Raw genomic sequence first — 27,545 nt, 5'->3', positions numbered from 1 at the left:
TAGGCTATAAAAGACTGTGGCTTCTGTCATGGGTGCTCTCTCACTTGCTCATACTCTCTCTCTTTTTCCTTTGGACCAAGTCCCATGGGGGTTGACAGCTTTCATGTCCTGAGGACACTGTGGCAACCTACAGAGAGGTCTATGTGGTAAACAGTGGAGACCTCCGGCCAACAGCTGGTGAGAAACTGAGGCCTCCTGCCAACAGCCATGGGATGGGAGCTTGGAATCGGGTTCTCCAGCCACCTTGAGATGGTTGCTTGACGGCAACCTCATGAGAAATCCTGAGCCAGAATCACCCAGATAAGCCACTCCAGACTCCTGACCCTCAGGAATGGTGTCAGGTAATACACATTTGCTATTTTCAGCTGCCAAGTTTAGGGGTAATTTGTTACACAGCAATAGATAACTAATATATAGCTGTAAGTTTAAAGCAAGGGAAATTTTGCAGGGATAAGAGCAATTCTGTCAACATGAGGAGAATGACTGAGAAACAGCCTCCAGGCAGGGCCCCCTTTTGCCTAGGGGTGATACCCAAACTGAGCTACAGACCTAGCTTTTGTGAAGGCATCTGATAAGACTATTTAATACATCTCTTAAGATTGTTTAAGTAAGTTATACACCTTAAAATTTCATACCAAGGCTAATTATTGCCTTGTTCTTAGATCTTAACAAGGGCATATAGAAAACCCAAATGAGTAAGTTTCACCAACTTTTTCATTGAAGGAGAAGGAATGCAGAAATCAGCATGAGAGAACTTTCTACCAAATTCCCTAACACCTAACTCCCGGACACCTAACACAGGACAGCTGCTCTGGTGTGAAAACCATGCTTAGAGAAATCATTGTTTTGCCCTCATCCAAGGTTACCTAAAACTGATCTCATCTGAGTTACAACCTGGACAAGCCAGACACTTGATTGGGCAGGTTCAATAAAGATATAAATAATTTCAAAGATTAGGTTGATTATAGTTTAAAAAACATACATGCTGGAGACACATTAAAAGAACACATACACCTGATCACAGTCCATGATGTAGTCACAAAGGACGTTTGGAAATACCAAGAACTAGAGCTTCCTTCTGGGTAGGTTTTCGGACAGATAATCACATCACATTTATGACGGTATCACAGTCTCATTTAACGTATTGACGATCATTTACTATTATTGACCGTGGCCAGTTAAGTGGCTTCGTTTACCCCCAAAGGCCCAGCTACAAGAGGAGAAACTCCATGAGTCCATGAAGGAGGAATGTGTGAGCATGAGTCTGTGTATGCGTCTCCTCCTAGCATCCTTTAAAAGCATAAAGATGCTCTTAAAACAAAAAGAGCAGGACCTAGCTGGATAAAAGATATCGAAAGCTGGCCACTAGCTTCCCCGGGCTGGCCCGTGGTCCTTGTTAGCAGATATGCTCATGAACTCCTCTAAGAAGGTCATATGATGGCAGCTCACAGAAGAGGTCAGGATTTCTGGTTGTCCCAGCAGTCTACAAGACGCTCCCTTTAGGCTGTGCTTCTTCCTTTAAGCGGTTTCTTTCCTGATTCCATGTAAAAGCACCAGGGAAATCAAGAAGAGAGGACACTGGTATTTTCCATGGGAGTAACCATGGCACCAAGGCAACTGCTGAGCTCCTATTCCTTCTGGGGACACAGAGAAATTACCCCTAGGCCAAATACATGGCGTTTCTATGGTGCACAGATTGACGGCAAATGCGGAATTGAGGTGTATCTAGGGCACAACTCGAAGACCCTCCCCGTTGGTACTGACCTTATGAGCACCTGTCAGGCAGTCTATTTCCACCTCGGAACAGGCAGCTCCATAAACAAAGTACTCGAAAGGATGACCTTCGCCTGTCTCCCAGTTCATGTTTGCCTCATAACCCCTGGAGGAAACAGAATTCTTGAGGAGTGTTGTTAATTAATCAAGTCCCCTAATTGCAGACCATGATGATTAAACAGACCCCTTAGGGGCTGTGCTCAATTTCTATGCCCAGCAAAGCAGAGGAGGACACTTGTGCAATGATGGGCCAGCACATAATGCACGCAGTCACCCTGTGAATAAATACACATTTACTTCTTTCTTATTAAACTTGCTTTGTCTGATAAAAGTATCCAATTGCTCCCTACCAATGACTCCTTATGCCTGGAAGTTAGCTGCTGACTGTATGATTATCTGTCCTATTGCTTTCAACTAATAGTGGATCATGTAATCCTGTTGTCATCAGATTTGGGGAATTCAACCTGCATCTTACACCAAACATCACTTCAATGGTGCGCACTTGCCCGTTCCTCTGTCTTTTCAGCTCCAGGAGTCAGCCTCTGAGTAAAGGATGAGGCCCTTGCCTCTCATTCTTTGCCACTGCTCTGGTCTCCCTGGCCTGCTCTGCTCCCAGCTCTCCTCTAAGGACTAAGTGAACGACCTGGTACAAGAGGAGCACAGGCCAGCAGCTCGCCAGCCCTTTCCACCCTCCTCTCCTCTGCTCCCCCCAGCCTGTAGGGAGCCATGAACAATGCTTCCAGTGCTTACTCCTGAGAGCCAGCCAGGGCCCTGGGATTCCCAGGACAACTGGCAAAGCGACAAAATCAGGTAAGACTCTCCGTATCACCCTGATGTCTGATGGCCTTCACTCTCCATTAAAATAATTTGATAAATTGTTTCCCAAAGCATCTGAGTTCTAGTTGTTCCACACCTTGACAACACATAGTTATTGTCAAATTTGCTATTCTTTGCCAATCTAGACAGCGTGAAACGGTATCTGTCTTATTATGGGTTTCATTTCCATTTCCTCACCTTTGTTTCTTAACTTAAGGGATACACCGAGTTTCCAACAAAAGGTCAACCACTCTGTGGGTTCCTAGAGAACCCTCTAGAACTGCCCACTACAACTTGAATCAATTCAGGTGCATTTTATTTGCAAGCCTATTTTTCCCAACAAAAGCCCTTGTGGACATTTGGATTAAGTAGCAGCCAAATGTTCTTTCTAACAGTGGGTTAACTGAAGGTACAAATCAGTTTTTGCCAAAACTGCAAACGGAAGTGAAACTCTTCCTCCAGAGCCCACCGCTGGTTTCCACAGGATGTTGTGAAGGGTCTCTGTACCTGAAGTATCCAGTTGCCGAGAGACTAATGCTTTCGTCAAAAGCGGCCTGCGCCTGTGAAAGAAGAGCGAACGTGACGCAGTGAGCGTGTTCAGAGTAAGAACCACCCGAGACCTCAATTGTACTGTTACTATCTGTTCAAGAAAGCCATCAGTAGTCATAACTAGGAAGGACCAGGAGCAATTTACTCCTCCCAGCATTCTCCATCTCCACAGGCCTGGTGGTTCACTGCTTGCAGTGACAGCGTCGCTCAATGCATCTGATCATAATAAAGGACTCCTGCTGTGTTACACTATAGACTGGACTGCAGTGGGCAACGTGGGTTCTGCTTATGAAGAATTTCACTAAGTCATCTGGAAAGACTTAGCCCGTTACCATGGAACATGTCGGGAAACAACACGTGGTTGGATGTTTAATTTTAATATCACGTATCCATAAGTCTTAGGAGAGGGGTATAATTTTGCTAAACTGTTCCAGTTACACCAAAGGTTCTCCTGACTCTGCAGTGCACACAGTTCACTAATATACAGAAAAATGTCCCCAAGTCTGAGAATGGAAAAGGTGAGAAGTGCAACCATTACAGGAGAAAGTAGGCTGAAGGGCAACATTTCACAACAGGGGAGGACCGACTCTCTTGCACTGCATCTCTCTCCAGCTTTCTCCAACCAGACTCTCTCAGCCCTCCTGGGCCCAGGCAGCCCAGGCAGAGGGCAGAAATAAAGACGCCCAGAAAGGATTGAGAGCTCCCACAATATGAATTATCAAATGAGTCCTAACTCTGTGGAATAGCAGGAGCCATTTCTAAGTAAGACTCCCCAAATGTTATTTCCTCCAGACCAATGCTACTAATGTGACATTCTAGAACAGTCAGCGTGACACATACTCCCAGCCTTTATTGATACTCATTCCACACCATCTAGTACTTTAGAACTTATTACTCTGAAAAGTTTGCCAGCTGACTTTAGAATGTGGGTCTTCTCTTCCAACTAGATTGCAAGTAGATCCAAGGAAGCAGTGGAGTGTTTCCATTCCATTCAGTGCCCACTGCTGGTGGAATGTACGCCCAATGGCTCGGTCTCCTATTTCTAAATGAGCACTTACATGATTTCTACTTTTATAGAAGGATTCTGGTGTTCTCTTCCCATTTTAGAAACAGTGGAACCCAACAAAGGAGAACAGATTTACAGCTATTATCTAGAAAATACCTAGGTTCCATAGGAAGAAACAGTAATTAATTCTTGCTTAAAACAGGACAGAAGAACCATCTTTTTCTCTAATAGAGAATTTTCCTAGATGTAACAGTTCCTCCACCATCATGATAAGATTTCCACATGCCGAGAGCCAAAGGGCCCCTATGTATCACTATGTAACTGTAGTGCCTTTTAAAGCCCTTTCTACCAGTATTTAATTCTCACATCTCTCTCTCACTCTCCCCCCTCCTTTTTTTTCTGACATGAAACACAGAGCAATAGTGATTCTCACCCAATCCTTCCATGTGCCGCGAGGATTCTTGCTGATGATGGGTTCAAGGCGTTTTAGAAGAGTTTGACAAGCATCCTAGGGATTATTTTTTAGTTAAAATTATGATCATAATTTCATGCCAACACCAATTTCAAAACCACATGACATGTGCCATTACATCAGCTTATTTGAGAACCCATGGGAATATGGCGAAGGAGGAGACCAGCCCTGGAGGAGGTGATGTGAAGTTTGCACAGGGTGGATGAAGGGTGAGCTGGTCTTAAAGATGGGCCCCTGGGAGGGGGACCTTGTAGCCACGCTGAGAGGTCAGGAACTAACAGAAAAACTGTTGGCAAACCACCGGCCACTGTTTTAAACTCAGCACAGATTTACTTTGTGGGAAAGCCCGCCTTGGCAGTGTGCATCCAGGGGAAAGGTGATGAAACCAGGGCGCAGGGAAGAGCCTTGCGATGGCGCTGGCAGGAGGTGCGCGTCTGGGCCACAGCTGCCGTGTAACCGCCACAGGGAAGTGGAAAGACACAGAGACATTTCTGAGTAGAACTGAATCGACCTGCTGACCAGTGAGATGTCAGGAGGGAGGGAAAAAAGAGGGGGCATTTCCAGCTCAGGGGAGCCGCTGGGGGCTGCAGCACTGACTGGACCCCAGAAGGGGCTGGCGCTAGGCTGGCGGGGGTGGCGTCACCAAGACGGGTTGGAGGGAGATAAGAGCCGGATTCATTCTCACCATCTTCTGAGCTCCACCCACGTACTTGGCCCTGATGGGTTAATGATTTGGAGGCCACTGCCACGATTTTTACCTTCACTGCCAATCCGTTGAGATCCGCCACCACGGACCCTCCAGAGGGATTTGTATTAGGGACGGTTTCCGTGCTGGTTCCACGCAGGTGGACACTAGACATCGGCATCCTTAATTCACGACTGGCCACCTGGATTTCAGAAGACAGTTTCTTTTCAAGCACTTTGCCTAGTCATAGACCCGAGCACGTGCCCAGGCGGTAGCAGGTGTGTGAAGCCCTCATGCACGAAGGGGACAAGAGGACAGAACCATGAATTCCTCCAGCCACGAAAGCTCCTCTTTCTAAACACCCTGTCGCTAGTCTGGACTCCAAGCCCTGAGCACACATCTTTTTCTCTGACGTTCTTATGTGCGATAACTCAGGAAGAGGAGGCGAGGCCCCAAGCCAAGGCAGGAGGAAATGCCGCACGTCTTCATCATCATGAAATCAGCCCTTTGGAGGCCTCTCCTACCACCACACTCTGCAAATTCTAGCAAAGCCCACCTTATCAGACAGGACATGCCTTATCCACATTTCTGGAGATGCTCCAGGAAAAGAGTGCCTCTTGTGACCAAGGACAATGGCCTTGGAAAAGCAGCAGCTTTTCCACAGAAAAGTGGATTTCCTTCTGTGATCCTTCTGATCACAGAAGGAAATGGTGCTGGCGCCACTCGCTAACACAATGACTTAGCTGCTGCTTTGCTCTTCTTTGTTTTAGTGCTGGGAGCAACATCGCATTGCTAACTTCAGCTCATCCAAAATTCTCCTCTTTCCCGCAGTCAATATAGCTCAATAGAGTTTGCCGACAACGCGACACGGACACAAGCATACAGATGCCTTCCACATCATTGGCTTTCAGAAGATCGTCTACACAGAGTAGCTTAGAACACAAAGGTCTCTGGTGGGCCCACATGGAAAACACTGAAGTATCACCCCCAAAATGGGGAAGATACGACCAGACAACTCTCAAGTGGCTGTCAACATGAAAGAAAATATATATTCAATATCTCTATAATCAGGAAAATGCGAATCAAGGCAATAATGAGATACTATCATTCACCTATCAAATTTTCTAAGATTTTTTAACAATCTATAACATACAGTGTTGGTTAGTGGTATAATGAGACGGATACCTTCTGGAAAACAATTTAGTAATATGCGTTGAATGATTTAAAACACACTCTGTGACCCAGTAATTCCATTTCTGGGAATCTATTTTATGAAAATAATCATTTATCCAATCACAGCTTTATGTACAAAAATATTCGTTGAAGTGTTCAACAACCAGGAATGATTAAGTAAATTATACGAACATCCACGTGCAGCCATTAAACAGCATGATTGCAAAGAATTCTTAATGACAGGAGGAAGTGCTCACTCTGTGTAAGGAGAGGTGAACAAACCAGGATACACAATTACATAAATAGCATGTTAGTGATTTTTTGAGAAAGAAAAAAAAACATGGAAAGACCCCCAAAGAGTGATTATCGTGAAGTGCCGGAACTGTGCAGGGTCTTTTTTATTTTTCTAATTATTTGCCTCTTCCAAATGTTCTATAATCTGTAATATTACTATTATGATTAGCAAAATAGAAACAGTAGCTAATTATCTAAAGTAAATGAGCCAAAAGAAAATTGGTAAAGTTTGGTTAGAAATATCAATTGTGATTTATTTTATCAATTGTTCAGTGTTCTTACTATAAAAAGGGCAAGAAATAAGCAACACAACAGAATTTACATATCTTTTTATTACCCAGCAAAGGTTCAAAAAAGACAACACTCTTGTTACTATATCCAAAGGAAAGCAGCAAACAGACACCCAACCTGCTTTAGTGATAAGACAGCCTGAGACTCTTCTGCTGCATTTTTAGGAGGGTCAGTTATAAAACTGGCTTGTTTACCAGTTTCTGCTAATAGCGCTAACAGCCTAAGCTGTCAAGGCTAAAGTCTCCTACCCTTTTTATTTTGGAACAGAAAGTGTACATCCACAGTTTCTCTCTCACACACACGTCTACAAGCACAAACCCACCTTAACCCAATTATCTGCATTCTTACCTGGACCATTTTAGTGTGGACACCCTGCCCCATCTCGATTCCACCGTGAGTCACCAGCACAGACCCATCGAGATAAATGTGAACCAGGGCAGCAGCCTAAGCAAAAAAAGATGACAACGGTTTCATGATCTTTCTGACGGATATTATCATATGCTTGTCAATTACACTTTCCCTTGAAATGTTCCTTTTCTTTCCACTCTCTGCCCACATACACATAGATGCTTCTCCCATCACCCTGAGAGGGCTGAGCAGAGCAGAGCAGGGGCTGCCTCATGATCCCCCCACAAGAGACCAGGTTGTCGCTGGACGGCTTTGAATTGGGGCAGGACGATGCTCCTTAAGCTACTATTTCCTCAGTAGGCATTTGAGACCACTGGTGCCCTCAAGGATCCCTCTGACCAGGGTGGACAACAATTTAGGTTTGGGGTTTGTTGGAGGAGGGTCAATGCAAAGGTAAGTGCAGATAGGCTAGTGAGAGGGGGAAGAGTTGTTTATGTGAACACATATTCCCATGGTTGTAGGCATGTTATAGAGAAGGAAAAACAGAAAACCAAATAAGGTGGGACAGATAGACATTAATGTCCTCCTGTAAACTGAGCTAAGCCCCCCTAAATCATCTTGGCACAGAACGACAGTGCTTTAGAGTTGGAGGGGAACTTGGGAGTAGTCTTATCTAACTGTAGAGCTCCCCATGGGGATCCAGAAGGAACGAAACTAACAGAATTAAAGGCTGCTGTAATCAGAAACAGCCACACTCCGGGCTAAACGTGCTTTACAATCAATAAGAACGTGCCTCCTGTCAAGTCTGCCCCTACTAAGCTGGGGGGTGTGGAGACGTCCCAGGAGGCTGTGGAAAACAAGGACGCTGCTTCACTGTGAGTCTCCAGGGCAAGAGCAACATGAACAGCATCCGGTTCCAGAGAAAATGCTTCTGATGGCGCCGCTGGGTTCAGCAGGGCCTGCAAGGCACACCCTTGCAGCTGCTCAGCTGGGAAGTGGCCACCTCACAGACGCGGTCTGGGGCAGCCAGGGGTCACGGAGAGCTCTGCCAGCGAGGCTTCTCAACATCTACACTTCTATGCAGAGTTACACAATCATCAAGGATTTGTAAAGGCAGGCCCTTCAGAAAATTCTGGTAACAAGCTAATTCCCACTTAACAAAGCTAAAATTTAAGTAAGACAATTACTCCCTTAGATTCCTTGTAAACAACTCTGGTCATAAGTGAAAGTCAATGGACTCCAATGTCAATCACCAGATACGCCCCAGGAAATGAAGGACACCTTCCTAGATCCATTCTCTGCCCCGAGAGGGACCTCACAGCCACCTGTGGGCCATGGGCCACATTTAGAGGATCGCCTATTTATCGGTATCCAAAGGTTCACATTACTCCAGTGAATGACAAGCAGAAGCCTCTGTCATTCCAAATAAGACACTTTTGACATTGAAAATGGGATCTACTTACCTGCTTGGCAGGTGTGAACCAGGGGTGTATTGGGACAATGGGGACAAAGGGGAACCCTTTCTCTGAGGACAAAGGCACATTCACAGCCCAAGGGAGAATCTTAGACCCTTGAGGAGGACATCACAGCCGTGATAATCACACCCAAGAGCCTGGGAAGACGCAGGAGGGTGTGTTTTGCTTTCTGGGGACACATCATTCCTGGGAAGGCTTTCTGTGCTCCTGGCCATTTATCCTCAAAACAGTAAAGACAAGAAGTGGCATCCTCCATGGAGAGCCCAGAGTCAGCGGCCCTGGGGCTGCCATCAGATGCCAGGTGATGCCAGCTGCGATGGCTGCTCCTGGGCCCCACTGTATGGCACCTCATTGTACTCTGCTAGAATGGGAGCCCTGACAGGAAGGACCGTGTCCCAAGGCTTCCCTTGGAACGCAATGTAGTAGCTCACACATAGTAAGTGCTCAATAAAAGGTTGATAAATGAATTTGCAATGGCGTAGCCATTCTATCTGTTTCTTAAACTCAAAAACTCTGCATTTGGCTTCCTTGGCTCTGCAAGCAATTCAGAAGTTGCTTGAGGGTGAAACTCTTGGTGACTGAGCTACAATTACAGTGGACTGTGCATTTCCTACACTCTGTGACCCTGCTGGCAACAGCGCTCTGCCTGAGTGTCCAGGGCAGCATTTCTAACGGAGACTGCGGAGTAATTTGTTCCATGAGCTGCTGCAATCTCCTGGGGCCATTCAAAATGTCAAATTCGGTTCAGTTAAGTGGCAGCACTGGATGGTTCATTGTTAGCGCCACAAACGATAATTCCACAAAGCTTCGTCTACGGAACTGGCACAACTAGCGCGTGGGAACAGATGCTTCTCCAATACAAACCGGGGACTTAGTGCGTGAAATTTAAATCCTCAAGCAGTGACTGCTGGTATTGGAGAGAAGGTTGCTTTGGTCCCACAGATTCCCAAAATTCCTCAGCCATTCAAACACGGGAGTGCCTGCTCTGTCCTGGTGCGGCATCAAGGCAGTGGGAGGACAGGGCCAATCAGACACCGTGTGTCCTTCCGGGCTCATGGTCTAGAAGGACACATGGCACAGGTGAGGGATGTCTGACCCCTCAGCTGTGGAGCACAGTCCTGAAGTCGAATCCTTGTGCCGTCACTCACTAACCGGATGTCCTCGGGCAAGAGAGCAAACCTCAAGGGGCCTCCGTTTCCCCTCCTATGACATAGAATCACACCTGCCCAACAGAGATGAGACGGAGGCTACACGAACTGGGAGACGACAAACCACCCAGGCCACGGCCTCATACACAGAGGGTGCTTGAGGATCGTTTCTAGTCCCTGCTCTACTCGGTTTGGTTCAGAATAGAGTCTTTCAGCACACGGCTTCCAGGAAGCAGCTTGACTGATCCCAAACTCCTGGATTGGGCCCTAAGCACATGTTGTAGGCGAGGAAGCTGGTTTCTGGGGAAGGATGGGAGGGGCGGTGGGGTGTCGGGGGAGCTCCTCCGCACCTCTGAGAATGAATTTGTACTGCCGGCTACTGTCTAGTTTCCTCCCAGCTGAGCGGAATCCACCTCCGTTCCCGCCCACAAGCGCCGTGGGGAGGCAGCTCCACGTAGCTGAGGAAGAACCGCTTCTGGAGCCTCTCAGACCCGAGTTCTAGCCCCGGCCCCGTCGCCCACCAGACGTGGGACTTTGGGCAAGTTATCTAAGCTCCGAGCCTCAGTGTTCTCACCTCTACACTAAGGATCCAAATCTTACAGGCTGCCCTGAGGGTCGATGAGATAAAATCTAAAAGCACTTAAAACATAGTAGGGGCACAGTAATTACTGTTATTTTTTATCTACTTTTGAGAAATTTCTGATGAGGGAAATGGGACAGACTCGGTCTACTGTAGAGGCCAGACAGCAAGTGATGGCAGCCGTTAAACAGAGACGGCCTGCCGTGTCTACCGCAGTCTAAGGCCCAGGATTGCCAGGAGACCCATAATCAGAGGGGAGTGTTTCCCCGAAGATCCCGGCCAGTGTGCTCAAGGACAGATGGCCCAGCCCGACGCCTCTGCTAGCTGCCAGCTCATCAGTTTACCCAAATTGCGTACCAAGAGTCACTGCTCAGAAACCCTTTTCTGGTGGAAGCTTCCCCCTTTCCTTTCCCGTTTAATAACCTGTTTTCGCTTTTATTCCTCAACCACAGCCTCTTGACGGCCGCCCTCATCTGGGGAAACTGCAGGTGAGGACACGGCTCTGCGCTGTTTTACCATCGTCACCAGGCGAGGAGTGGGGAGGCTGCAGCAGGATCAGCACGTGTGTTGTTACACTGCGCCTCTGAGCCATCACCTGCCTGCAGTCAAGCTGCACGAAGACATTCCAGTGATGCCGCCAACGCTGAACCAGGACGGCTATGGGAGAGGGGAGAGGACCCTCCCGCCCGCCTTTCCTGGCCTCCTCTGCTCCCTCAGCACCCAGCTTGCACCCGAGGGCTCCTTACAGCCCCACCCCATTGGTCCCCATTCTCTCTCTCAGCATACCTTCCTCATGGCTCAGCCAAAGGTGTGAATTCTGCAAAGGGGAGTGACAACAGTTTTGAGGCTCTGCCATCTTATGGACACAGACATATACACACACATACATATGTGTAAGAATGTAGATACTAGGGGTCCCACGTCACTGCTGCACAAAGAGCAAGAACAGAGCAGAGCACCAGCTGTTTGGGGTACGTTTCATTCAGGAATGAAGAGGTGGAAACAGCAAGCGGGGTTTAGCAACCAAGCAGGGAATTTATTAATCAGTTACAGAAATTAAACAAGAACGGATTTCCAGTCTTCATTTCACACGCTGAAAAAACTCCTAAAAAGCGTCATTAAAAAAGTGTATTTAAATGATTTACTTTTCTGGGTTTAGTTCACAACCCACCAAAAAGGGGAGGGGCACCAAATGCCTGGCGGCTTCCTGTTTCTATTTCTGGGTCCAGCGACACAGAATCACAGAGCGGCTGCAGGAGGAGTCTTGGTGGCCATCGCTCCCACCTTCTCACTTCACACTCGAGCAATCTGGGGCCCAGAGCGAGTCACTCAGCTGCTTAATGCCAGGGCCAGGAGTAGACACCAGGTCTCCTGATTTCCCCCAAGAATGCTTGTCACCAACCCTGGGGACGAGGGCAAAGGAGCTCTCGTCTCCCCTGGAGAAAAGCTAGTTCGATTGAGCACAACTTTGGTGAGGGTGACAATCAGGTATTGCAACCATATGGCTTTCCACAGTAATGGAAATTTCCTCAACGCCTGTTGATGTGTCCATATGGAGAACTGACCTGACCAGCAGCGTCTGAGCCAAGACCAATAGGATACTTCAGGGGGATGATGGCCAGCCCTTTCTTCTTCCAGTAGTTCTCTGAGTTGAACTTTTCCACGGCCGCTTTCCTCAGGGGGTAGGAAGACTTGGCCATACATTCCTTCCAACACTGGATCAGATTCTTGGCATTAATCTCCTGTTTGTAGGGTGTTTGGTCAATTTCACTGTACATGTTTATCGTTCGGACCTGCAAAAGAAGAGACTGAAAGGTGGGGGGAGCGGGCAGACCTAGTCTCTTCCATCCACGTCCTCCTAGTCAAATTCTGCTCACCCTATTAGGCCCAGACTGAGTGCTATTACTCCTTGTTGAAGCCTTTGCCCATGCATAATGGTCTCATCTTCCCCTGATCGGAGCCTCTATCAAATATGTTAGCACTTACACGCTTTCTGTGCTGCTCTTGTGTAAGTTCAAAGGAAGGAATGCTTTCCTTATATGTCTTATGTAACTCAACCCAGTCCAGCACACTTAATTCTAGTTGCATTTGTGAATGTCTGTTGGAAGGTCATCCTGAACTTAATCTCCAGGCCACATAAGCTACGGGATTTGGATCATTCAGATGCTGGGGCAAGATAAGACCACTCACTTCCCAAACAGGAAGATAGGAGAGTTTGTTTAAATATAATCGATAACTAGGACAAAGAACAAATTAAAAGATTCTATCGCAGACACCTGAAGCCGTGAGTAGAATTCTTTCTGAATTCCCAGAATTGGGGACTTATGCCTCCAGCCGAGAACTAAAGGTGCCAAGTACCTCACATTCTCGGTTGAGAAAACTCTCAGCAGTGTGGCCAGTGACCTCCCAAGCTGACAGGGCCATTACAGACATGTACTCTCCCCATCCCCCCAAAAAACATTCCCCGATCAGTATAAAAGGAAGACTGGAAATTACCGAGCTGTGGCACTGGGGGAGTAGTGTTTTTAAGGGTGCCTATTGTCTCCTCTAACTTTCCCGGGATGAAGGGAGATCATTACCTGGCTCTCTTCCCTCGTGCTACCAAAAGTGACACAATGTCAGGGACAGAGGCTGTGATGAGATGGCCAGGAAGGGAGGGGCAAGGGCCCCCCACAAGTTCAAGAGACATAAAGAAGATGGCTCCTGCCTATGGCCGCAGAGTCCAATGTTGGAGAGGGAGAGGGTAGAGGAACTGGGGACTGGGGCTTTCCAAGGATTGCTACAGCAGGGGGCAAAGAGGCATGGCCATCAGGGAACTCTGCCTGAGGTGCCAGCTGAGGGCCACTGGGAGATTAGCCCGCCCTCACAGGGGGCTGTCGATTGCTGAGAGAGCTAGCAGAGATGGAGCCCCAGACACCTTGCTTGAAAAGTGGCTACAGCGAACCAAGGAGAGGACAGAGAGCTGGCTGGGGAGATGCTGTTTTCTCTGGTCCTTCTCTCCCCCAACCCCAGCACCACAGCAGAGGGAGCAGGGGTGAGAGCACACCTGGCGTCTCCCACCCTAACTCCACTCCAGGATTCCGGGTGGAAGAGGCGCAGGGAAGGGAACAGAGCTTGTTAATGAATGAAATTGGGACAGAGACTTAAAGAACAGACAGGAGAAGATTTCAGTAACTGAAATGACTGAAACCTTGTGACAGCTGCCTGAGATGTTAAGGAAGCAGGGAACGAGGGTTCAACAGAACTTGTTGGCAGCAGTTACGCCCCCAACCCGTGGAGACTTCTCACTAAACACGTTAGAATGCAACGCTCACTCCTCGAGATCCTCTGTCTCCAGGATGTTGGGGAAGGAGCCCGAGTAAGATCAGGACTTCCGCACTGTGGAGTCCTGGCTCTGTATTAACTAGTCAGCTGGGTTCCCTCAGCAAATCGTTTCACCCCTCTGGATCTCAAATTCCTTAACTTGCATGACCCCCATGGCCCTCCCACCGCTGGAATTCGAGGCCTTTCCTGTGTGAGACTAATTCAGCATTACCTTCTCAGGGGACAACCCACATCTGGCTGCGACTTCTGTGATGCAGGATTCGGTGATCAGCCCCGCCTGAGGGAAGCCAAACCCGCGCAGAGCCGTGTTGGATGGAAGGTTGGTTCTGCACGCCCGGGCCCGGCAGCGCAGGTTGGGAAACTTGTAAGCATTTTCCATTTTCAGAACTCCCATTTCTATCACCTGAGGAAATCCAGAGTCGATGTGATAAGACCCTCATCCTCCCGTACCTGTTTACCATCCTGAGACCTCAGACCAAATCCAGGCCAGAAATGACCAACTGACCCTCTCCATATCATATCACACAGGCTAAAACAGACCCACGTCCCCAGTTAAATGAATTTTTGCTATAAAATAATTTTTAAGGGTTTGAATAATTTATCTTTTGAAATCATTATTTTTTATTTTCATATTTTAAGGCTAATGCATTTTTTCCAGGTTTCAAACGTTTCCAAAAACCTTTGAAGCATCCATAGGCCCTAAACACTGGGTCTACAGAACATAATGAATACAATATCCTGGAAAACAGGAAAAAAATGTCTTGGCATTTGGTGTAATGCGTTGGTTAACTAGGGGCAATTTTGCCCCCTCTCTCTCCTAGGACATCTGGCAATGTCTGGAGACATTTTTCGTTGTTAAGACTTGTTGACACAAATAATCTATAAATCAAAATTTGAAGTGAGTTTATTATGAGTCAGGTCTGAGGACTATAGGCTGGGAGGCCTCCTTCCCCAAGGAAGGAAGCACACCAAAGTAGTGGGGTACAGAGTGGTTATATACCATCTTGGAACAAGGAGACTACATCACGTATGACAGGAATCTCTCTTCTACTACTGTCGTGAGATGCCTTAGCTGGCGCAGCAAGTCAGTGGTCATAAGGCGAGAACAGCAATTCAGTAATTAATCCTTAGTTTCCAGGAAGAGATGCTTATCCTTAAAGAAATGGCGATATGGGGGGGAAGCTATATCTCTATCTTTAAGGGCATCACTCTTGTCTTTGGGACATGGGAAATGTTTAAAGCAGATGTACAACGCATGCTCAACAGGCCACATCAGACCTTTTTGGAAAAACAAGGTCAGGCAAATTAGTTTTAAACCAAATAGCTTCCTCATATATTCTAGTATATCCAATACTTGTCATTCATTCATCAGACTGGAGGGTAGCTGTGCCACTGACATCTGCTGGGTAGAGGTTAGGATGTTGGTAAATATCTTACAATGCACAGGACAGCCCCCACAACAAAGAATTATCCAGTCCAGAATGTCAATAGCACTGTGGTTGAGATCTAATGCTTGCATTTGGGAAAAGAGATCTAAGTATAGGAAACATGGAGATAACACACAGACACAGACTTCACCAATATCTCTGGGCTCACTCTGGAGGCACCAGTAACACACGGCTATCCCTGCAATAAGGGCCTTTATGATTTTATAATTAAATATTATTTAACTATTGAACATTTTATCAGTAAATCATTCTATGTAACACTCCAGCATGTGAACTTGTTCCTTAAAAGTCTTACAAATAGTGACTCATCCAGGGTGGCGCCTCCATTGTTGTAATGCTCCACATCCAGGGCCAAGATTCTGCCATCGTTCATGAATCCAGCCTGGGGAAAGAGAACTGACATTAGATACTGGTGCTGGGGACCACATCTCTCTAACTTTTACTTTGTCACTTGTGAACCCTCCTCATACAAGAAAAAAGCTTCATGACATTGGATTTGGCAATGATTTCTTGGACATGACACCAAAAGCACAGGCAGTGAAACAAAAAAATAGATAAATTGGACTACATCAAAATGAAAAACTTCCATGTATCAAAGGACACAATCACAGAGTGAAAAGGCAACCTAGAGAATGGGAAAAAATATTTGCAAATCATATATTGGAGAGGGGTTAATATCCAGTGTCTATAAAGAGCTCCTACAACTCAACAACAAAAAAACAAACACCCTGACTAAAAAGTGGACAAAGCATTTGAACAGATATTTCTCCAAAGAAGAGATAAAAATGTACAACAAGCAGATGAAAAGATGCTCAACATCACTAATCATTAGGGAAACACAAACCCAAACCACAAAATACTACCTCACACCCATTAGCATGGTTACTATAAAAAAAACCCACCAGTAACAGAAAATAATACATGTTTGTGAGGATGTGGAGAAGTTGGAACCCTTGTGCACTGTTGGTGGGAAGGAAAATGGTGCAGCTGCTATAGAAAACAATATGGAAGTTTCTCAAAAATTAAAAATAGAACTACAATATGATCCAGTAATCCCGCTTCTGGGTATTTATCCAAAAAGCACTGAAAGAAGGGTCTCGAAGAGATGTTTGTACACCTATGTTCATAGCAGCCTCATTCACAATAGTCAAGGGGTAGAAGCAACCCAGTGTCCATTGATGGATGAATGGATAAACAAAATGTGGAATGTACAAACAATGGAATTTCATTCAGTCTTAAAAAGGAAGGAAATTCTGACACATGCTACAACAGGGATGAACTTTCAGGGAGTTATGTTAAGTGAAATAAGCCAGACACAGAAAGACAAATACTGTTTGATTCCATTGATTTGAGGTACTTAGAATAGTCAAATTCCCAGTGACAGAAAGTAGAACGGTGGTCCCCAGGGGCCATGGGGAGGAAGGAATGGGGAGTTATTGCTGAATGGGTGCAGAGTTTCAGCTTTACAAGAAGAAAAGAATTCCAGAGATGGAGGGTGGTGATGGTTGCACAACAATCTAAATGTACTAATGCCACCAAACTGTATACTAAGAAATGGTTAAGATAGAAATTTTATGTGTGTATTTTGCCACAACTAAAAATAATAATAAAAAAGGAAAGGTCGAGAAAGATATAAAACCAAAACAAACAAAAACTCCTCCTGTCCATTCATCACTACTCATCTACCAATCCTTTTCTCTCCTCCTAACGCAAACCAACTGCCTATTTCTTGACCTCTCCTTCTCGCCACAGGTCCTGGATTCTGGCTCCCATCCTCACATATCTACCCAAACCTTCTCCCTCAAAGCCACCTAACCCCCTAATCTCCGCATCCAGTGGCCTGCTCCTAGTGTACTCCATACAGTTTTCTCATAGGGCCAAATCCAATGAAAATTCCCAGCAGCATTTGGTGTTGCTGGAGGTCTTTCAAATAAATATCATCCTTGCCTTTAAGGTGTATCCAATACCCCTGTTTTCTGGCTGCGCTCTGCTTCACTATCTCTGAACTTATTACAGTTCCCTTTAATGATTTTTGTTAAACGGAACCAAATTCAAACCAAAGTCGTGGTCAAGGGCACGGCCTCTGAACTCCAGCAGTTTGTGCTGGAGTGCTGGCTCTGCGATCCAGGCAAGCTATACAGCCTCTCTGACTATCTGTGAAGTGGCCATGAATAAGACAATGCATGGAAACTAATAGGTAAGTGACTAAAACATAGCTTGTGTTCTAAATATAAATTATTAATATTACTATCATAAATATTATTATCTACTGTCCTCACATTACTCTCCATTAGAAAACATTATTTTCTCATAGTTTTAATCCCTGGTATGCTGATAGCTTCCATAACTATAATCCAGTCCTTTCAATAAAATCCCATATTGGTGAAGGACATTTCTACTTAAATGTCCTGTTGTCACTTCTTTCCCAACATTTACACAAACAAGCTCATCGTTGTCCCTCCAGGTTGGTTCTTCCTTGCAACTTGGCTCTTTATACTAGAAACTTCCAAATCATGTTAGTGGTTCTAGTCCCCATTGTACTTGGCCAAGTTTGTCACCAACTCCTCTTTTATTTCATACTATCATGGCTCTTGGACCCGTCTCTTCTTCTGCATCTTGCTATCATAGCTCACACCCCAACAGCTTCATGTCTGACTGCATCAGCTGCCTCCTGGTGGTCTGCCTGCCTCCACCCTCTCTCCTCCCCAGATGGCCTGGTGCCATCATATCACCCTCCCCGATGCACCCATGTTTGGTTACGACACTTGACTGGTCAAGCATCTGCTCAGTCTCACTCTCTCTCGTGAGATCAAGGTTAAACCCCCATCCTGGGACTCCAGGCTCCTCTCAGTCTGCACCACTTAACCTGACCAATCCTCGTTTGCACCCCTCTTCAGTAAGCACTCTGTGCTCTCTTCCGTCTCTCCTACTCCTGCCCTGATCAAACACACCATGTTCCTCCCACTGCTGCATATCTGCTCCTCCTCCTCTCACCACCTGGACGCCCTCTTTCTGCCATCCATTCCTGAAGGCCATCTATGTGTCACTTTCTCTAAGATGTCTCCTGTACATACTCAAGCTCATATTCGTCTCTCCCCAAAGGTTTACTCTGTGCCCAGATTATTGTTTTCACAATGACATCATGTGTGTAAGTCTTATTTCCCCCTCAACTCCCAAAATGTAATCTCTGTCAGGACAAAGTTCACTCTAATAAATCTTTGCTGAACTAAAGCAAATTCAAAACATAGCTTAGAGTGAATGTGAGGTGAAATAGACACATTTGTTATCTTTTAAAAATATGTATGCAGGTACACCAGTTGTGGAAGAGACAATGCTGTGTTCAACGAATCCTGGGCACACAGGAGACTACATTTCCCAGCCTCCCTTGCAGTGAAGTGGCAAAGTCCTGGCCAGTAACATGTGGATAGAGGCAAGGTCCACACTTACAGGCTTGGTGCCTGAAACATCTCTCACACAACACTCCTGCTCTCTCTCTCCCCTTGTCTTCTGCCCTTTGCAGAAGGTCCAGTACAAGACTCGGAGTCCCTAGGGCAGTGCTATCCGTAAAACTTTCTGTGATGATGGCAATGTCCTACACCTGCACGTCCAATATGCAGCCACTAGCCACATGTAGTTACTGAGCACTTAAAATATAGCTAATGCATCTGTGGAACTGAATTTTTAATTTTCTTTAATGTAGTTAAAGTTTAAATAGCCATATGTGCCTCGTGTCTTCCATACTGGACAGTGCAGTCCGAGGGGATGATGGTGGCATTACTAGATGGTAAAAGCTTGAGTCCTCGAATGATTTTTTGGAGCAGGGTCCTCTCCTCTCCCCTTCCCCAACTCCCACTGATTACACTGGGCTGTCACGTGAGCAAAAAACAACACAATAAAGGTTTAAGTCCCTGAGAGTTTTTAGTTGTTTCTTATAGCAGTTAGCCCATTCTGACAAGTAAACTTATTGCTTATAAAGCAAAAAATAATTATTTTCTGTTAAGGAAATTTTTCTAGGAATTTCTGGGACAGAGTTTTACAAAAATACTCTTGATATATTGAAAAATGAGGAACCTGTTGGCAAATAATTGCAATTTGATGTAACACTGTTGTTACGGGAATTATTCTGCTGTTAAAGTTTCTGTGAACAGTACAGTTCTGAGATCTACTTTCACAGATGCATATCCTCACATGTTTTCCGGTTATTTGCTCTGCACCAGCCAATACCAGCTAGTACTCTTCACAAACTGACATCTTTGAGCAAAGCAGAAAAGCTTCACTGGACAATCAGCACAAGGAATGGAAAGTTCCATGGAAGCACAATTGGTTGATTTGCTCATTGTTAGTCCCCATTGGAGAGTAGCCAAATGCTGCGCCCTGCACTTACGGAATGTCCTACTTACAACATGAATCCTTTCCGCCCCCCTTCTTCCTCTACTCACTTTGTACTTTCCAAGGTAAGGGTGGCGGCCCCCAGTTATTAACATGTCTTCTCCTCGTTCCAGAATGCAGCGGACTGCACGACCGTGTCTAAAACAGAAAAGAAAGCAAGAAAGGTAAACTCTTTCACTAAATAGGTATTACCTGGTGTTTATATAACACCTGGTGAGAGCCTGAGCGGTGTCCGCACACCTAACAGAACTACTCCCTGAGCCCAGCTGTGCTGATCTCAGGCCTACACTGTGGTCTCCCTCCTGCTGGGTTAGGGCACAACGCCTGGCATTCACTAATTATGGGAGGGGGGCTCTTGGGTGCCAGAGGCTCCAGGGTATTGCTTGGGGGGTATTTTCCACTGTGGGAACAGCCTCTGCCATAGGCGAACAGTCCCAAGGCCACAGTATAGACTGGTTACAAACGGAGGAACTCAAGCCGTCTCTGCCTGCCAAGTGCTCCCTGAGAGGACAGGTCTGGAATCAGGGTCTTTTGTGTCATGGACACAGGAACTGACCTACATTACTCAGCAGAGAAATTAAGCCTTCTAGGTGTGCCTGCTCCAAAGACAATTTCCTATGGGAATGTTTTGAGATTCTCAAAGGAAAATGGTAATACAAATAAAAGTAAGCATAACGAAAGCAAAATCTCCATTTCAATCAAGGGAAAAAATATATATGATATGAATATATGAATATGAATTCAAACATATATACAAATATATAAAACTTTTGAGATATATATCTTACAAGTAACTCCTATCCTTTCAAGACCTGTTTCTGTCTACTCTCCAGGTATTACAGTATTTTTACTGCAGTTTTAATTTTTTTTCAGTAACTGATTCTCATTCTGTTTCTTATAGTATGTAGTTTGACAGTATAAGATAAAGATGTTGTAATAAGCTGGCAGCTTTTTGGTGTATTTGTATATTATACGTGATTTTAAATAATCTTGACCCAGATTCTTCCTCCTTAACCCCTATGTTGTGAATATTCAGCATGACCTCATTTTGTTTTTTGTCTGTTTAGCAGATTTTCTCCACTTACTTGTTTGCGACAAATGCGGTGATGGCCGCCATGATGCCAGTTTTGATCACTTTTCCCCCGAACGCCCCACCAACACGCTTTACGTGACACATGACCTTGTTAGCTGGGAGCTTCAGGGTCGAAGCCACTATGTCCTGTGAAGGGTAACAGTTTTTGTTAATCTGACCCACCCGTAGCAAGGGAGGGGGACAGCCCTGGCCCATTGGTTCCATAACGCCCATGCTACACAAACTGTGTGCTTATACTAATAACGGGATGATTTCCAATGACCTGGGCATGCATCCATGCCTGGTCTCAGTGGTATTTGGCTATAATGACATTGCCAAAACTATCACTAACATTAAGTAGTCCTTTCAATATCAATGAGATGTTTTTGTGTTAATAACTTTTTAAAAATTTTCCCTGTGAACCACACCCAAGTGTCCTTTCCACACTGATCCCTAGGGGTGTGTTTCCTGAAGCAGTGAGATGTTGGGGTCTTTCCCTGCATCCTCCTGTCTCCCTGCAGGTTCTTCTCACCTCCCATTTGGATTCCTGCTGAAGTTGGCCAGCGGGTCTTCCCCGGATGCAGGCCTTGCTCTTCTTTGCCATCCTATTGTTTAGAGGGCATTTATATAGACGGGGACCCCAGAGGGGTGAAGTGATGGGCTCAACGTCACGCCAGGCGTGAGGAGCAGAACAGGGCTAGGGTGGGGCTTGCCAGGCCCTTCTTACTGTTCCGCCTTCTAAAAGCCTCAGTCTCCACACTCCCCCATTCCCACCTGCTCTGGTCACGACACTGGTTCCTTATGACCCACTGAATCAAGACCCCTCTGCTTTCTGCCCTGTACTTTCACCCTGACGCTTAAACTAGGCCCCCCAAATGCATCCTCCGTTCCAGCGTGGGCATCTTTGTGCGTTTCCTCTTTCTTACATGCATGCTGCCTGATACATAGGACACAGGCAATAAATGTTTGCAGAAGGGACGAGGGAATGAATGAACGAACGAGTGGCATTTGCTCTTGGTGTGGAATTGCCTGGAAATGGCCTCTCTTCTCACTGTCTAGACAAACCTCACTCTCACTATAAATCCAAACTGAAGTCTTGGTCTTCATGGGACTTATGGATGATTCTAGAACCCAGCAAATCCTTATTCTCTTAATTCTTCCACCTCTGTAAATTCTAATGTAGCTGATTATGTACTTGGTTGCATTCTGTTCAAAATGTTTCCCAACTGCTTCATGTGAGTTAGGTTCTATAAGCTTTGGAGGGCAGGCTTTCCTCTTTTTTTTCTTCTTTGTATTCTTAGTAGTGGCAAGAGTACAGAAAGAGACCTGCTGATTCCATAATTGGTTTTAAAGTTACAAATCCACAAACAAGAGGCCCCTACTTTTATACTCTTTTAAAAGCTTTGCAATTGTATGGCTATTAATACCCAAATGGATTGCTTATTAATACTCCAAATTCCTTCTGTCTCTGAAATGACACTTTTGTCTCTAATTGCTCCTGGTATATTTTGCTGGCAGAAATCATTTAGCCATGTTCCCTCCACAGCAGCTCCATGTTACCTGTACATATTTAGGAAACTGTGTGGACACGTAGACATCTATTTCTTGATCCTCTCCTTTGGGAACAACCAGCATGCTTTGGGTTTCCATATAGAAATGTTCTTGACCTCCCACATGTATTTCACCTGTTACAGGAAAGTACACCAGTCAAGGAGGCTGTCAGAGAGGACAGGTGGTGTCCCCCAGCCGTTATCCCATTACGGAGAAAGTCCAGTGATGCTGCTTCGCTGGGACAGGAGGCTGCACAGTGAAGGGCCACCAACAACAGTCAGCGTTCATTATAGATGCAGATTTGATGTAGAGTCCTGTAGGGGACTCTGTCATTGCTGCCAATACAGTAGGTCACAGAATTCTAGGGAAGGGTGTGTGACTTTCCAGACTCAAAATACTATGGCGAGGACACTTCCAGTTCCAAGACAAGATGGAGGAGATGTACTTACCCTGTTCCTTCTGCTACTTACAGCTAATAACATCGGACGTTAGGTATAAAAGAAACATAAGAAGATTCTGAAAGGCAGAGAGACGGGCAGACCAGCTAGGGACTTTGGGACCCAAGCAAAGACACAATGGTGAGTTCAGTGGGCTTTGTTGTTGCAGTTTTTGTTTGCTTCAACATCCTAGACTTGGTGCCAGAGAAGCCAACAATCCAAAAACACCAACAGGCAAAGAAAGAAAAAAGCCCCAAGAAAACCCTACTTTCTCTAACCAAAGGACCAGGAAAGGGGAAATCTAGCAGGACAGAAAACTTTTATGTAATAAGCACTCTATTCCAGCCAAACACTACAGAAAAAACTGTGGCCTCATCCTTATCTGCAACATTTGAGTGGGGAACCTAGACTTCTGCTCTTCTCAGGCTGTACCGAGATGCCCCAACCCTCTGCTGGGTGGTGTCAGTGGGGCCATATGGAGAACATGGACTTCCACCCTCCAGCTAGCAATAACAAGGCATCAGCCCTCTTTCCCGACCAACACAGGGTCAGAAGAGGTCTGGTAAAATAGAAGATTTAAATAAGACTCAGAGTCTTATAACATAATACCCAAAATGACCAAGACACAGTCGAAAATCACTCATCATACCGAGAACTCAACTTGAATGAGAAAAGATCATCGAGAGATGTCAACACGGAGAGGACACAGATGTTGGAATTACTTGACAAGGATTTCAAAGCAGCATAATAAAAATGCTTTATGATAATTTGCATAAACACTTGAAACAAATGAAAAAATAGCAAATCTCAGCAAAGAAACCAAGATGTAAAAAGAACCAAATGGAAATTTTAGACCTAAGAAATACAACAACCAGAATTTAACAGGCTCAATGGATGAGCTCAACAACAGAATAGAGAGGACAGAGGAAATAATCAGGAAACAAGAATATAGAACAAGAGAAATTGCCTAAACTGAAAATCATAAAGAAAACAGACTGAAAAGAAAATGAGCAGAGCCTCAGGAACCTGTACACCTATAATAAATGATTGAAATTTGGTTCATTGAAATCAAGTATTTGAAGATATAGTGGCTGAAAATTTCCCAAACTTGGTAAAAGAACCAAACCAGCAGATTCACAGAGCTGAATGAATATTTGGGAATATGATAACTCCAAAGAAATCCACGTCAAGACACATCACATACATTTTAATAAGAGGCCATTCAAGACCGAAAAGCCGCTCAGGTGTGAAGGAGTCATCTGTCCCAGGCCCAAGAGGACAGGCTCTGGGGAAGCTCACCCCACGTCAGGGCTCCCAGATCTCCTGCAAATCCTGCTCAGAGACTGTGCTCCACACTCTGCAGTGTGAGGCCCATCCCGGCCAACAGAAGGTTAAAGCGATGAACGAGAAGCGGCACAATGCGGAGCAGAGAAGGCTCACTGCAGAGCTGCGACACGAGGGTAGATGTGATTTTAATGCCCTCTGGTGCTGTGACGCCAGGGCTAGGGAGGGCTGACGAACACCCCCACATGGGACAAAGCAAACAACGGTCACTCTCTTCAAGAACACGGTCTGAGACTTGATGTCATGCTCCACATATTTTATTTTTCCAATATTCTCTTTTCCTGAAACACCTATTTTCCCAGGGGCAGACACAGTGCTGTTATTACTACTCTCAATGAGTCACCTCTCATTGAAATAATGAGTCAAAAATTTTTACTCCAAATGACAATTACAGAATAAGAAAAAAATACCTCAAACTCATGAGTGAAGATGATGAAAACTTAAAAGTAGAATAAATGCCCTTTTAAAGCCTCCTGTGTCACTTTTACATATGTCAATAGGGTATGGGGCTGTAACAAGGTAAAAGTCAAGTAAAAGACAGATGGAACAACTTACTCAACTGAATTAAATCATTAAATAAGATGTCAAGGAAAAATACAATAATTACGTTCTCACACAAAAACATTACGGCAAGAACATACTATGGCACAGGTGCAGGAACGCCTAAACAGTGGTGTGTGCAGGATGCTCACACCATGGTCTTGATGCCAAAAATGCCCCCCCTTCTCTTCTCCCACAAAACGAACTCGTCCTTCGAGGGCGCCACCTTTTACTAATCCTGAGAGTCACCCGGAGCACTGTGAACACTCGTCAGAAACAGAGTCCTGGGCCACCCGGGATCCTCCAACTCCAGAATTCCAGGAAAGGGCACAGGAGTCTGCAGGCAGGTCTCACAAACATCTCACAGTGAGAAAAAGTGGGAAACACCGGGTTTGATGATGAACGCCTGCCAGTGTGTTAGCTCAATAACAAGCACCTTTTCTAGAGAACAACAAACACACTAAACCTGATAATAACCATCACTCATTGTTATGGGTCTCTTGCTATGTGCCAAGCTCTGTGCCACGCACACGTATTATCTCTTATGATCTTCAGAGTGGATCTCTGGGATCAGTATTACTTTCTGCATACAATTTTAAAACAAGGAGACTGAGCCCTGAAACGTGCCCTGCCACGTCACACAGCTAACGACACAGGGCACCAAGGAACACTGGCAGGGTGATGACGTAAGGTGTCTTTTCTACAACTTAGAGGTGACATTATCCAGTCAGCCTGTGACCAGCCTCAGGTGTAACGCAGCTATGGAGCTAAGAAACATGGTGGGCTTTGGGCTCAAGTGACCGGTTATATATGACACAGCTCTACTGTGTGTTCAGGGATGGTGTGTCTTAGGACTCCTCCTGTGCTTGGGATCAGAGCTGGAAAGAAAAATTATGGAGACAGTAGTTTCTACCTACCATCTAGAGGCCAATATCCTGGAACTTCACTTAAAGACAGACAATGTCAAATGCTTTATCCTCTGCCCTGAGGCCTGGTACAGACAGCCCACACCCACCCAAAACCTCTGGCTAAATCAGATCTTGGATGCTGGTCTTCCACAGCATGGGTGACAGCAGAGCACAGTGGGAACATTATGGGTTATTTAAGACCCGTGTTAAATCTTTTTTTTTTCCCTGCTATAAAGGACATTACTGAGACAAATGGCAAAATTTGAATTAGGTCTGTAAGATTAAATAATAGTATTGAGTCAATGTTGATGTTCTGATTTTGATAACTGTATGTCTGTGTAAGAAAATGTCCTTGTTTAGGAAATAAACACTGTAGTATTTAGAGGTAAAGAGGCATCATGTCTATTAACTTACTCTCAAATGCCTCAGAAAAAAAATTTACATTTATGTATACATATAGACAGAGAGAGAGAATGTTAATGATTGGGGATTCTGGGTGAATGGTAATTAGGACTTTCTTTAATGTTTCTGCAACTTTTTGGTAAATTTAAAATTACTTCTAATTAATAAGTTATAACATTTCTATTGGAAAGTTCAAATCACCTATTCTCCAAGAGGGAAATTTAATTTTAGTTACATATATACATAATGGAAGGAAGTCTGGAAGGAAGGGAGGGAAGAAGAAGGGGAGCGAGAGAGGAAAGGAGGGAGAAAGCAGAGAAGGGAGGGAGGGAGGAGGGAGAAGTCAGGGAGAGAAAGGACGAAAGAGAAGAAACAGGGGTCTGGAGATCCTAAAACAAGCCACCAAGTCCACGACCAGCCTTGTGGCTCAGCAGCTGCTGTGTGACCGGGGCCATGCTCCATAACCACTCTGAGCCTCAGTTTCCCCACCTGCAGGGTGACTGTGAACAGGAAGAGACGACATCTGTATAGCAACTGGGGCCGCGGTGGGGCAGGTGGCCAGCGCAGGGGGCGGCCATGGGCAAGGCCTGGGCCTCCCACTTCGCCTCTCTGATGAGCTCTTCACAACAGACACACACACACACACACACAACAGAGGGGAACACTTCTGTGTACGAGGTGCCTGTTTCCGAGCTGATTTCTAGAAGGCAAAGGCATTAAGCTAGACATGCTCAGAAGGCTTCCCAGGGGTGCTTCCCCCTCATCCTTTTTGTCCGATAGTTTTACCTTCAAGGATTTGATCAACCACTTTAAATGCTTCATCAACATTTCCACATTCCAGTTTCCATTCTCCCTCGAAGAAGGAGTTGTGCTGGATAGCTTCCTGGAAGAGAACAGAAAAGTGAGGCCGCCTGGGCAGCAGATCCGGCCCTAGGGCAGGTGCCATCCTCTGCGCCTGCGCAGCATTTGTCTTCCTGCTCTGGGATCCCCCGCGCTTTCTGCGTGACCCCAGGGGCTGAGCCAAGAACCAGGCTTCAGAGAGACGCCCCGCGGAGCAGACACAAATGTCCCCACTGACTGAGAAGGAACAGCACGCTCAGAGAGAACCCGGCACCCAGGTGGTCCCAGAAGGGAACTAGGACTGTGCAGGCAGACTATTCTCTTCATTCCACAACCACTGTATGCAGCGAGGCCGCGCAGCAGGAGTTTAGAGCCTGAGCCCTGGGTCCGGTGGAGTGTGTCCATCTTCTCCATTTCCAGCTGTTTGTTCGTGGGCCTCCTGCTTCCCCTCTCTGAGCCTCATCTGTACAGTGGAGGAATAGTTGGGCACAGAGCTCCACTAAGGTTGTCAGGAGGATGAAATGAGGCACGTCCAGAGCTTGCACGGCATATAGTAGGTGCTCCATCAATGCTAGCTGAAGACACTCGAGTGATAAGGATCATGGCTGCCCTGCCTGCCAGCCCCATGTCCTCCTTTGGAGGGACGAGCACAGGGCAGTAGGGAGACCTCCAGCACTGGA

At 45.8% G+C, this 27,545-nt stretch overlaps 1 protein-coding gene across 1 annotated transcript in view; it reads right to left on the bottom strand.

Annotated features, from left to right (window-relative positions):
- LOC131410966 (aldehyde oxidase 1) overlaps positions 1-27,545 on the bottom strand; it is a 73,509-nt gene that overhangs the window by 5,478 nt on the left and 40,486 nt on the right. The window contains exons 20-31 of the mRNA XM_058549550.1: positions 26,812-26,908; positions 22,404-22,528; positions 20,857-20,990; positions 19,822-19,909; positions 15,678-15,764; positions 14,146-14,337; positions 12,176-12,403; positions 7,408-7,503; positions 5,375-5,503; positions 4,578-4,652; positions 3,097-3,149; positions 1,765-1,879 (exon numbers count right to left, since the gene is read on the bottom strand). Coding sequence (XP_058405533.1) covers positions 1,765-1,879; positions 3,097-3,149; positions 4,578-4,652; positions 5,375-5,503; positions 7,408-7,503; positions 12,176-12,403; positions 14,146-14,337; positions 15,678-15,764; positions 19,822-19,909; positions 20,857-20,990; positions 22,404-22,528; positions 26,812-26,908 — 1,419 coding nt within the window. The remainder of the gene's footprint in view (positions 1-1,764; positions 1,880-3,096; positions 3,150-4,577; positions 4,653-5,374; positions 5,504-7,407; positions 7,504-12,175; positions 12,404-14,145; positions 14,338-15,677; positions 15,765-19,821; positions 19,910-20,856; positions 20,991-22,403; positions 22,529-26,811; positions 26,909-27,545) is intronic.

The sequence above is a fragment of the Diceros bicornis genome, chromosome 10 (assembly GCF_020826845.1).
Source record: "Diceros bicornis minor isolate mBicDic1 chromosome 10, mDicBic1.mat.cur, whole genome shotgun sequence".
Lineage (NCBI taxonomy): Eukaryota > Metazoa > Chordata > Mammalia > Perissodactyla > Rhinocerotidae > Diceros > Diceros bicornis.
Note: the sequence above shows the minus strand (reverse complement) of the source record. Positions and strands in the feature narration are given on the sequence as shown.